The sequence below is a fragment of the Miscanthus floridulus genome, unplaced genomic scaffold, assembly GCF_019320115.1.
Source record: "Miscanthus floridulus cultivar M001 unplaced genomic scaffold, ASM1932011v1 fs_632_1_2, whole genome shotgun sequence".
NCBI lineage: Eukaryota > Viridiplantae > Streptophyta > Magnoliopsida > Poales > Poaceae > Miscanthus > Miscanthus floridulus.
The window spans coordinates 36,203-49,199 of NW_027097038.1; the positions used below are offsets into that span (position 1 = coordinate 36,203).

Consider the following 12,997-nt stretch of genomic DNA (forward strand, 5'->3'; position numbering starts at 1 on the left):
TCTGACCGTTTTTATAAGTTGATTAAATTTTAGAAAAAAGGCCTATTCACCACCCTCTAGGCCACTTGCTAGATCGTTTCAGCTCTGTTTGTATACAAAGAATTTTTGGAGTTTTAGATAAATACCATAGTTTTGTAAAATACTTTGGTCTTAGAGTGTCATGAAGTGTTTGGGTACAATAAACTTTATGGTTTTGAATACCATGGTATTCCTGAAACTGTAGTCTTTTTAGAGTTTTAAAAACTCTAGTCTGAAACGGGGACTAGGGGGAAGCTTGCGTGCTTCTCGATACCTTAGTAAAAATACCAGAGTGGTCGACGGGAGTTTGTATATCTCTACCTTGCTCTTTAGCTTCCGCATTTACATTGATTGTATTACACCTTTTGCGGTAGAGATAGCAACACACTAGCAAAATCATAGGCTCACATTTAGATAGTTTATCTTTTACATAGGTTTTGCTAAGGTTAGAAAAAGAGGCCATAGTTTAGAGTTAGAATTTTAAGTTACCTAATTCACCCCCTCTTAGACGTCACGGTCCCCTACAAGTGGTATCAGAGCCGGTTGGCTCAATTTGGACCTTTGGCTTAACTGCTGTTGAGCCAATGCTATTTAGAGTGGTTGGGATGGATACCTCTAGGCCTCCGCACTTTAACAGCACTAACTTCCCCTATTATAAAGCTAGAATGGCTTGCCACCTTGAGGCGGTTGATTTGGGTGTTTGGAGAGTCACTCGTGGTGGGATGAAACCCATTAAGAATCCCAATAAACCCACAAAGAGTGAAGAAAAGGAAATACATTTTAATGCTAGAGCTAAGAATTGCTTGTTTGAATCATTTAGCATGGATGTGTTTAACCAAGTGTTCACTTTAAATACGGCACATGAAATTTGGTTAAAACTTCAAGAGCTCCATGACGGCACATCTAATGTTTGTGAGTAAAAACATTGTCTAGCTAAACAAAATTTTGATTCCTTTACAATAAATGATGATGAGCTTGTTCGTGATATGTATTCTCGTTTGAATCTAATTGTCAGTGAGCTCCATTCAAAAGGATTAACAGAGCTAGATGATGCGAACAACGTGAGGAAGATCGTCTCTGTGCTACCACAAAAGAAATATGCAAGCATCATCACCATCCTTCACAACATGGAGGACTTGAGCACCATGACCCCAGGCATAGTCATTGGCAAGATAGTGGCATTTGAAATGTCACGTAAGATGGATCAAGAAGAAGCCTCTTCATCAAGCAAAGGCAAAGCTCTTGCACGTAGCGAGAAAAAGAAGATGAAGGGTAAGCAAGTTAAGACATGCTCAAGCTCAAGCTCCTCAAGTGAAGAAGAAGAAGATGAGGAGGACGACGATGATGATGATGATGATGATGAAGATTCAAGTGAAGATGATCAATCTTGCTCCTCCACCTCCGACCTTGATGAAGAATCAATCAAACTAATCAACAAGGTGGAGAAGATGATCCAAAGGCTCAATGTCAAGGGTGTGCCCATCCAAATCCAGGATCTCATTTTCACCAACCAAAGAAATGAGCAAAGAAAGAGAGGATGCTATGGATGCGACGAGTTGGGGCACTTTGTGGAAGTTTGTCCAAACAAGCCCACACCCAAGACAAAGAAGAAGGCATGCAAGAACCAAGCCCTCACATCAATAAGGTCATGGGATGATTCCTCAACTGAAGAAGAACACCATCACAAGAGATGAGGGCGCAAACACTCATCGTCAAGCTCTTCTCGTATGTGCCTTATGGCACGAGGTAACGAAAGCTCATCCTCTAGTGAGAGTGATAGTGATGACAAAATGCCTTCTTATGATGAAATTGTGCAACAAAATCTTAATTATGCTAAAGTTTGCACTAGTCAACAAAAGAACCTCGAAAAATTAAAAGAAAAGCTAGATAGTTCACAAGAAGCATACAAAGCTTTGCTTGAACAATATGAGAACTTTGCTAATCTCAATGTTGAACTATCTACTAAAATTGAGCAACTTGAGGCTAGTGCAACAACAAATGCATGCACAATCAATGATGAGCAACTTGTAAAGAAAAATGAAAAATTAAAAGAAAAGTTAGTTAGATCACAAGATGCTTATAAAAGTTTGCTTGCTAAAATGGAAACCATGTGCAAACATTGTGATGATCTAACTATTAAAGTTGCTAATCTTGAAACCATCTGTACAACCCCCACCAAGACATCTAAAAAGAAAAGTTCCATCTTTAATATGCCTAAAAAAGATGCCTCTACTTCTTGTAATGATTTATGTTTAGACTCATCTTTGTGCAACCAAGTTTGTATTGAGAAAGTTGTTATAGATACATGCATACAAGAGGTTGCAAAGGAAAATGAGCAACTCAATCAAGAAGTAGCTCGCCTCACCAAGGACTTGACTCAAGTGAAAGGCAAGGCGAAGCAAGCCCAACTTCATCAAGATAACACCATCAAGGGAGTGAAGAAGCTTCATGAAGGACAAACCATGATTTGCTACATGTGCCACAAGGAAGGTCACAAGTCCTATGAGTGCAAGGTGAAGAATGGGGGAGGAGCAAAGAAGAAAGAGAAGAAGCAAACAAGCAAGCTCTCCAACACCTACACCAACAAGGTGGACAAGAAGGCCTCCACACCATACTTGTTAAAGAAGAAGAAAAATGACAAGGTGGTGGCCATCAAGGTGAACAAGCAAGCCATCAATGGGGTCAAATGCTTTTGGGTGCCAAAGGAAATTATTTTCAACATGAAGAGCACCAAGAAGGTTTAGATCCCGAAAGAGAAGTGAGAAGTCCAATGGACATCGGGGAATTTGGACACTTGGCAAAGTATGGGTGCATTTCATGGGGTGCATCATGATGGACAAAATCATTGCCAAGTGGGTTAGTGAATACTATGGACCCAAATTCCCCTTCCCATGTTAGGTAACTAGATTCATTTTTCTTCAAGTAGTACTAGATTTAATTTCCTACAAGTGATATCTTTAAGCATCTAGTTACATTTCATGCCTAGGTTTGCATTTGCATGCTTATATCTTCTGTCATACATACACTAGGTATATCTTATGGTAGGTTTGCTCGGTTTCATTCTTATTCTTTGGAGCAATTCTACATGGTTTAAAATTGTTTAGGAGCATGGCACATAGCTTGTCTTTCGATTGTTCATCTAATATGTGCCAAAGTCTAAATTATAGATAATTTCTCCTGAATATTGCCTTCGAAAATGACTCTCACATTCATGTGATGTCATCTTTCAAGTGGTATTTTTTATTCTAAAATCAATGTGCATATTTCCTACAAGTATTCCATACTTGTGTGCACAAATTTAGGGGGATGTTACTCTACAAGTTGGATGCTTTGAGACTAACATCTTTTCAAGCTTATCATGTATGTAGTAGTCTCATTACAAGGAAAATGGAGTCCCTGAAGTTAAGCATCATACTTCAAATATCCACCACCTATTGCAAGTGGTAGAAATCAAATTGGCTTCCACATGTGGTATTTCTAAACCGATATCATCATGTTGATTTTATTTTGATATTTATATGCTTTCTCCATGCATTATATAGATTAAATTCCCTTGAGCAAAAATTTGCCAATTATGCATATGCTTTGCCTTCTACCATATGTATGCATATATTTAGGGGGAGCTTAGTCTATATAATGTGAGAGTCAAATTTTGTGACCTATTCCACTCTATATACAAAGGATCACAAAGTTTGATCCTCCCTTGTGCTACTAATGTCTTCCTTTTCGGTATTTGATTCCAAAGGGGGAGAATTTAGAGGACCAAAAGCAAGCATTAATTTGTAGGACCAAAAGCTAGATCATAATAATTTACAAGTGGTAATGGTCTACAAATGGTAATGGTCTGAGAAAGGAAGGATAGTGGATTATGGATTAGCCTATGTAATGGGGAGAATTTGTAGGAAGCAAAGCTTATATCCATAATGCCACATGGGGACATTTGCAAGGGCAAGATAAGTTTTTATGTAGTATCTTTTAGTCTTACAAGTAGTATATTTTAGCATCATATAACCTTGCCCCTTGCATTGCATCCTAGCAAGTAGGTAGTTTTCAATTTTTAAAATTCTATTATTTGGTTGCTTTGGTCGTGTTGTCATCAATCACCAAAAAGGGGGAGATTGTAAGGAAAATGGACCCTAGTCCCATTTACTTTGGATTTTGGTGTTTGATGACCAACACAACCAAATTGGACTAAAGAATTTGCAAGTGTTTGTTTTGTAGTTCAATAGGGTGCAAGACGTGACTTGGACGAAGGCGACGTGATGATCCGATGATCAACACCATAAGCAAGACCTTAGAAGCACAAGAGAAAACCCAAGATATCAAGCAAAGTCCAAGCACGAAAATAGGAACCAAGACGGACGTAAGATCGTGAAGAAACGAGCTCACAGTGGTGGCCGGAAGCTTGATAGTGAAGACGGCGGGGAGCATCTGGGAGGGGCTTGCCGAAAGGCACGTCGGAGACCCACTTGCGCGTGGGGAAGGCCCGATGCTATCCACGGACTTACCTGACCAAAAGCTTGGCCCTTGCGAGGGGCTCCAACGGAGACTAGGGGGAAGCTTGCGTGCTTCTTGATACCTCGGTAAAAATACCGGAGTGGTCGATGGGAGTTTGCATATCTCTACCTTGCTCTTTAGCTTCCGCATTTACATTGATTTTTTTACCTCTTTTGCGGTAGAGATAGCAATACACTAGCAAAACCATAGGCGCACATTTAGATAGTTTATCTTTTGCATAGGTTTTGCTAAGGTTAGAAAAAGAGGCCATAGTTTAGAGTTAGAATTTTAAGTTGCCTAATTCACCCCCCCCCCTCTTAGGCGTCACAGTCCCCTATAGTTCTAAAACTACAGTTTCTTGATAGTATAGTTTCTTAATACTACAAGACCAAAACAAGACCTAAGAGTTTTAAAACCCCTTTAGGGCATGTTCTGTTCCCAGGAATGGATCTATGGAACGATTCCAATCTAAAATGTTTTGCTCATTTATACGATCTTTGATCATCTGAAATGATTCTTGGTGGAATCAGGGCTAAACGAGCGATCCCTTAGTCGGCCTCCGTGATCCTACAGATGGCAGCGGCGGTCGTGTGTGAACGACAAGGGGATCACGGCGGATGCATATCAAGGTGTGGACGGTAATGGTGGTGATTGATGTGGCAATGATGGTGGCGATGCCATGCATGGTCCGCCTTGCCTCTCTATCACGTGTCACCCGAGAGAAAACAGAAAAGCCTCCTCAACACGAGCGTACTGGAGAAGCCGTCCATAAGAAAAACTCAGGGCTCCTAGATGCCAAGGTGCTTTGGCCCGGAGCGCGCTTGATGTTGCGCACGGGATTAGCCCGGGGAAAACCGTGGATTGGATCTGGCAATGTATACACAGGCCTTGTTTTGGTATAGTTTAGACTTCATAGGTTTAATTTTTGTGGCTTCGGTTTCATCTTTGTTCTATTTGCTTGATTTTTGCAAAAAACATTCTCGTATGTGCATGTTTTATAAATTGGTAGTTTTTTTTAAACTACTTGTGGAGAAGCGCTTACAAAAGTCCTACCAAAGGAAGTCATACTCTAAGTTGACCTCAAGAACGGGTCTATGTGCACTTGGATCTTCAAAAGGCAACATCGCAGGCTACAGTCAAAATCACGTCAAGGTCTTGTTTGAATGTAGTCGGATTCACATTAATCCACGTATTGTTGAGGTGGATTGGAGTGAAACCTAAACTAAATTATGGGGGCTGCTATTTCTCAGGTGCCTGAAATTTAAGTTTTTTTCAGGCAAGAACAGTGTCCATTAGATCTTAATCTAACCATCCAGGAAACCAACACTATACAAGTTCTTTCTCTTCGTCTCTTGATCTCTCTTGGTCCTTGATTTCAGGCATCTGAATTATAGGAAACGTGCTAAATTATATTCCAATCCACTCAACACATGTGGATTGACTTTGAATCCGCCCACTCATTCCAAAGGTGAGCAAACACCCACTGCAGCCCAACCAAATATCTAGCGAGGCAGCGGGGTGGACCTCTAGTTCCCTCGTCAACACGACACATCACATTCCCTGGCCTCCTAATATCTAGCTCGTTTTCGGCCATTCCACACGTCGCCTTCCCTTCCTGCAGGCGCTGCAGCTGCTGCTACCGATGGACACGACGGCGTCGGAACCCTCGTCGCCGCGCAGCCGGCAGCTGCAGGGCAAACGCCCTCCGCGGCTCGGCGTTAACGCGGAGTCGCTCAAGATCAAGAAGCCGGCCGTCACGCCACGGCCGAAGAAGAGTCACCACCTGCAGCAGCCACCCGCCTCGGCCCATGTCATCAGCGTCGAGCCTGCCGACTTCGTGGCGTGCGTTCAGCGCTTCGCAGCAGGGCCGGAGCTCTTAAAGTTCAAACGTTCACCATCGGTCCAGTTCCCGCCACGAGATTGCTTACTCTCGCTCACCACCGCCGCTGTCTCTGCGTCCACGAGGCTGCCGGCCACCGAGAGGGCCGTTCGGCCGCCGCTGCCTCTGGCTCTGCTCTGCCCTCCTACGGACTACGGAGCGGACGCTGCAGCGGACGCGGACAGCTCGGCAGCCGTTCTTAGCTTGCCGCGACGGCCGGGGATCCTGTCGCCTGCGGCTCTGCCGCCGGCTGCGTGCTCTGGGCAGTTCTCGCCGATGCCGTTTGACCCGAGCTGCCTCCCGGGGCTCAAGGAGCTGAGCCCCTTCTTCCTGTCCGCTGCCAGCAGGTGTGTAGAGGAGCTGGGATGCCTGTCCACGCTGAACCCAAGCACCGTGCTCCCCGGCGTGCCATGTCCGGCCACCGTCTCGATGCCTATGTTCTTCAGCAATGTCCCAGAAATGTAAGTGACTCTACCCTCCTGATTTGATTACCGTGTATTTTACTTTTATATATACACACACATGTCCTTTTGGATTGTTGGCTCCAAAAACATTAGCACTACTCCCAATTCTCGTTGGCAATCAGAATTAGAGCGCATAGCTCCGCCGCTAAAAAATAAAGCTGAATCTGGAATTCACCATGGAGCACCTCCACTGATCAAAGATCCAGCGTAGATCTACAAGGAAACTTTTTGGCTACACAGCAACTCTAGATCCACGAAACTTAGGTTTTGTTGGAATGACCTATTTTGTCCTTAGGGTGGCCCCATGTGTCAATGTTTGTGACCTATTATTTTCTCTTTTTCATTAAATTAAATAAAAATGTTTCTAAAAAATAAATAAAAATTAACAAGCTTGTTCCCGGGTGGGCTTCTTCACATCGCCGCCGCTCCCCCATCAGCGCACCGCCACCGTGCCATTGCTGCCACGCCCCCAGGCACGAGGCCGGGTTGGGTGGGCTGGCTGGGCGGTTGCGCTGCTGGCCATGGGGGTTGTGAGCCCCGCCAAGGGTGCCACAACCATGGCCGCGCCCCCAGCCATGAAGCTGGCCATATGGGTGAGGGCGCGAGATCGCCGGCCATCAGGGAAGAAGGAGGTTGGGGAGGCCGCCGGCCGCAGAGGAAGAAGGGGGTGGGGGAGGTCGCCGACCGCTAAGGAAGAAGGAGGGGGTGGGGAGGTCGTCGGCCTCTTGGACTGTCGGCAACGATGGGAGGAAGGAGGTGGGCGGCGAAGGGTGTTGTACGGGAGAAGGAGAAGATGAAAAGAATAGAAAACGAATCGGTGCGGGAGAGAGGTGTGTAACCAATGACAATGGTGGGTAATTTCCACCCAAGTCCATGAGGATGTACGATAGAGGTTTTTGTGGAGCACCCCTCGAGGAACTCTACCAAAATGGTGAATATGGCCTCCCACAGATCCATCGTCTTGGTGAATCCAGATTTGTTGGAGCTAGAACGTTTGAATAATTTTTGTGTGAGATGAAGCTATTTTTGTTGAATCTATAGCTTGTGGAGTTATATGAAACAAACCCTTAACTTCAACTCTGCTCAGAGTTGCTTCTGCTCTATAAAATCCGACTGTCTCTGTAAAATAAACTCTATACGTGTAGTAACTGTATGCGTGGAGTGAATCGTGAGAAACTATTTTTTGAGCTACCAATCCACAGTTCATTTTAAAGAATCATCTCACAGAGTCAATATACAATCATTTTTCAATAAAATTGTTTAGCCGAGCTCCTCTCGAAGCTTTTCTAGAAGCTCTGACAAAAAGACTCCAACCTTCAGAAAATCATGTTTTAAACCTATATATATATTCGCAAAGTTGACAAGTAATTCCTCGCTAACTATTCTCCGTCGCCAGACGCGGTTCGGCCGTCCCTTCGCCGGTCTGCCGCCGCTTAGTTCCTTGTAGCGAAATGGCCGGCTCCGGCTCCACTGGTCCTCATCCGGTCCCACTCCTCTGCTGCCGCCGATGCTCGCGCCGCCCAGGTTGTGTGTGCCGCCGCCGCCTAAGCTCAGGCCGTCCAGGTTGTTGCCGGCCATGGGCCATGGCCATGGGGTGCCGACGCAAGGCACCTTCGTCGTTGGTCAGGGGGTGAGCTGTGCCCAGGCGAGCTCGGATCAGGGGGAGGCCGAAGGGGACGGATTTAGCGGCCAGGCAGCGCCGGGCAAATGCAGCCCACGCAGGCGACCACGTCTTGGGCAACACATGTTCCTGACCGTGATGCAGCAGATGGATGACATCTTAACGGTCAGTAAAGAAGAAAAACGAAACATTGTGAAGGCCACATGTTCCTAGACGTGTTGCAGCCGATGTTCTAGGTATGGAAATTGATTTCTATTTCTCGTGCTAGATGTGATGCACTGTGAAGACGACATGCAATGCAAATTGGCTTCAGTTTCATTTGCTAGAAACTAGAAATTGCTTGAAACTCTTCTAGCCGCGTAAGCCTCGCCCATGCACGCTATGCATTCGGTAAAATGCCACAAGGACCTGGGTGCTCTGCAACCCCTTGATCTGCTATGCCTCCTATGGACACTGAATTGTACAATTTTGTGAACATATAGTGCTGTGATTAGGGAAAAAAGATATATCAAATCACAAGAACCGGTGTGTAAAGGAAAAGCTGCGACTTGGAAGCAAACAGATGACATAAATCAAGGAGAAAAATATCAAACACTCCTGTATACTGCATATATCAAATCACCAGCCATATAGCATCCTAAGGGCATAATAGACTATTCCCACAAAAACCTGGAGCTAAGATGCGAGCCAAACAGGTAGAGCTGCTCCGTGGTGGAGCTGCTGTGGAGCTACATTTAATGGAGCAGAGCAGTTCTAGACAGACCCTAACAATAGGGTGGGCTGCTGCAGCTGTTTTTTTTTCATCCCTTTTTTTCCTTTTTTTTTTGCTTCCTCTGTTTATTTATTGTTTTTCTTCCTTCTATCTATATTAATATAATCATGACAAAGTTCTTGCTGTCCTTTTGAAAAAATAAATGCCCTGATTAACAACCGGGTTACTTTCCTAATCTTCATTCATTGTCGCAGTAAATCAGGCCGTGGGGAAGGAGCACCTGCTCCACCTGTTGGTGACGCCGAGCGATCTCCAAAAGCTGAACCGGCTGGTGACCCGCAAGTTGAAGTGTGTGCAGGCTCAATCAGGCAGCTCTTCCAGAGGCTTGTTCATGTTCGAACCACCATCTCATCCTTTGGTGGAAAGCTACCGTCCCATGCTTGGTTCAATCATGGCAAACATTTGACCTCAGATGCAGAAGAATCTCTGGAACATCTGCACTACAAGATGATCCTGGCCAAGCTTGGGGTTGGGACACACCTCAAGAAGGTAATGCCCAATGTGCCAGGGACTTGTTCCAAAACAACAGCTATAAGCTTCATGCACTTACTAGCTTCACAGGAACTTGTCATCTTACCAATTACTGACAAATTGGAGGGCCTTCGACATGGAAGCCCTGGATTGTCTGGTGCAGTTCTTGGGAACTACAGTGATATGTTGTCACTTAGTTCTTCAGTCATGCGGTGCATCCTTTTGTGTCGTGGCATTTTAGGCGTTATTAACATAGTTAACATGGAGGGTAAGCAGGAGAGCCTAGAACTTCCTGTGTTTGCTTTTGATGATCTGACATATGCTGGTCAGAACAAGGGAATTGGGGTGAATGCACATAGTGTACCAGCACGCATGACTGACCCTATATATTTGTCGTCTATGTTTATCAGAAGTCTTTTGTGTTTGGATCTCTCAAGCTGCAGTGGCCTTACACAGCTGCCTCCTTCCATTGGCAACCTTTCTAATCTGGCTGCATTGAAACTTTCTCACTGTTATTCCCTTCACACATTGACAATGTCAATAGGAAGCCTGAAGAACTTGCAAATTCTTATTCTTTCCTGCTGCCATGAACTAAGGAATTTACCAGTGTCACTTTGTGAGCTTTCCAAGCTAAGATTGCTGGATTTGGCAGGCTGTTCCAGCCTTGAAAACTTACCTGCTTCTCTAGTAAATCTTGGCAATTTAGAGAATCTGAACCTATCATATTGCAAGGGATTGAAGGAGCTTCCACAACCATTTGGTAACCTCCAGGAACAGAAGTACTTGAATTTATCAGGCAGCCATCGAGTTGACTTGGATGTTGAGTGCCTATGTACACTTGCAAACTTGAAATCCCTAACTTTGTCGCCTCTTACCAGTATTCAAGGCTTTCCTGATTCCTTCAAAGATCTGGCGAATCGCCTAGATAGTTTAAGACGGTGGAAGAAGAACCAGATCCATCACCAGTGCGGCCCAAAGGTTACTAAGCTCTTTTACTCATGCAATTAGTTCTGTTTGAGAATGATTTAATTTGTGAGTAATATTGATACTCAAATTTCCTATCCTTTTTGGACTTCGCGGCCATTTGCATAGGATATGCCAACGGGTGGAGCGTAGATGAGATCCTTACGCTGGGGGAAAGTTTTGTGCCGCACGCACAGGTGGTTGCTGAGCAGGTCACCGCGCAGTGGGTGATGGAGGCTCGCCGTTTGACCTTGGCCGTAGATGTGCATCGGGAAGACATCATCCAGCCTGTGGAGGCAGCAGAGGCCGGGTCGGAGGCGAGCGTCGTCCCACCCCCAATCAAGCCGAACGTCGTCCCGACCGCAGCCAAGCCAAGTGTCGTCGGCCTGACCACAACCGAGCTGCCTTCGTCCTCGCCAACCGCACTGTCAACCAACGCAGCCGCGGGGGGGGGGGGGGGGGGGGGCACAATAGAGTTAGAGTAGAAATAGTCATTTTATGTAAAAGATGAATAAAAATGTTTCTAAAAAATAAATAAAAATAAACAAGCTTGTTCCCGGGTGGGCTTCTTCGCATCGCCGCCGCTCCCCCATCGGCGCACCGCCACCGTGCCATTGCCACCACGCCCCCAGGCGCGAGGTTGGGTTGGGTGGGCTAGCTGGGCGGTCGCGCTGCTGGCCATGGGGGTTGTGAGCCCCGCCAGGGGTGCCACGACCATGGCCGCGCCCCCAGCCATGAAGCTGGCCATATGGGTGAGGGCGCGAGATCGCCGGCCATCAGGGAAGAAGGAGGTTGGGGAGGCCGCCGGCCGCTGAGTAAGAAGGGAGTAAGAAGCGCGCCAGGGTCCTCTGCTCCACGGCAAGGAGCCCTTCCATGGCCATGACATGATGCAACTCCCGGAGCAGCAGCAGCATCACCAGCCAGGCAGCAGCAACGCCAACATCAACCTCCCTGGCTTCTTCTCTGGCACCAGCGGTGGCTGGTCCGGCAGCAACCAGCAGGTCGCGCGCCTTGTCGTCCAAGATCAATTCAACGGCGGCGCCGGTGGCGGCAACACCGAGCATAGTAACGTGATGGCGTCCATTGGAAGCCACTTCGTCGGCGGTGGCTTCCCTTCCCCGCAGTACAACTCATCTCCATCTCCATCGGCCGGGCTCTTGGCGACGGCGCTCCTGATGAAAGCGGCTCAGATGGGCTCGACGTCGAGCACCACCCGCACCGCCCCCAGCGCGCTGCTCCGTGCAGCCGGCTTCACCGGCACTGTTGTCAGCGGCCAGGGGACTAGCAGGGCAGCAGAAGAAGGGATGTCTCACGAGCAGTCTGCTCACGAGGCACACTTCCATGATCTCATCATGAACTCTCTACCGTCAACGGGAGGCTCCGGCACCTGCGGCTTCTCCGGCACTGCAGGGTTGGCGGGCGTGGACGACGGTAGTCGTCTGAGCAGAAGAGACTTCCTCGGCATCGGCAGGGACGACGCGATGGCGCCGACGGCTAGCTTCCACATGGGCGCCGCCCTGAATCCGACCCAGATGAGATGGTACATGTGATGGATCATGAAACGACCCTGATTTTCGCGAAGGAAAATCCACAGCGTCGAAGTGTAATAAGACCGTTGTAGATCATATTACCCAAATTCCAGCCGAATATCACATCCATACAACGATAATATCAGAGTACAAATAGTGCGGAATTACATAATTTATTACATCGCCGCATTGGCAGAATCAAAAGTAGCATTCATTCAGAACAGCTTGAAGATGAGATCGCCAAACTCGAGCGTAGGCACGAACCCCTCATCCGTCAAACTCCTCGGAGCTATACTCCTCAGTAGAACCTGTGTGCCAAAATTTATCAGTACGATTTGTACTGGCCACTCCCAACCCTATGAGCATTGCTTTGTGGAAATTGGATGCAAGTTGGATATAGTCAAAAGTAACCTATAAGGCTGGGGTTTCCTATGCAGTAGCATATCAAGTATATAATAATATTTAGTCGAGTTTTAACACCATTCCCACACACATTCCACCCCATTCCCTTTCCCAAGCCAGGTTTCGATCCTGGGATCGATATACCACCATCACCATACCATAACCATAACCATACTATAACCATACCATCGCTCAGTCGACAGGTCAACTCCCTCTCGGCACTGTCTCAAGACCATAGCCCCTGGCTACGACTGAACACTCACTCCCAAGGGAAGGAGGGAAGGACTCATCTCACTATCTAGTTTAAGCGAAACCCAGGAAAGATCCATAGCCGACAAGTCGGCACATGTATCGATCGATCAACCATATACTCTACAGAGG

General features: G+C 46.5%; 2 protein-coding genes across 3 annotated transcripts; both read left to right on the forward strand.

The window, feature by feature from the left end:
- Window positions 1–6,046: 6,046 nt before the first annotated feature.
- On the forward strand, window positions 6,047–11,137 carry LOC136532476 (uncharacterized). Of its 2 annotated transcripts, none has more exons than XM_066525068.1 (3): window positions 6,047–6,855; window positions 9,446–10,700; window positions 10,815–11,137. In XM_066525068.1, the coding sequence occupies exons 1-3, from the start codon at window positions 6,158–6,160 to the stop codon at window positions 10,836–10,838; spliced, it is 1,977 nt and encodes a 658-aa protein (XP_066381165.1). In that variant the 5' UTR covers window positions 6,047–6,157; the 3' UTR covers window positions 10,839–11,137. The 2 variants fall into 2 exon arrangements, with proteins under 2 accessions (XP_066381165.1, XP_066381166.1); XM_066525069.1 differs by lacking the exon at window positions 10,815–11,137 and having other exon boundaries at window positions 9,446–10,482; window positions 10,601–10,700.
- Window positions 11,138–11,365: 228 nt separating this feature from the next.
- On the forward strand, window positions 11,366–12,235 carry LOC136532477 (protein indeterminate-domain 5, chloroplastic-like). The gene is made up of 2 exons (XM_066525071.1): window positions 11,366–11,437; window positions 11,528–12,235. Exons 1-2 carry the CDS (start codon window positions 11,366–11,368, stop codon window positions 12,233–12,235), a joined length of 780 nt encoding a protein of 259 aa, XP_066381168.1.
- Window positions 12,236–12,997: the final 762 nt, after the last annotated feature.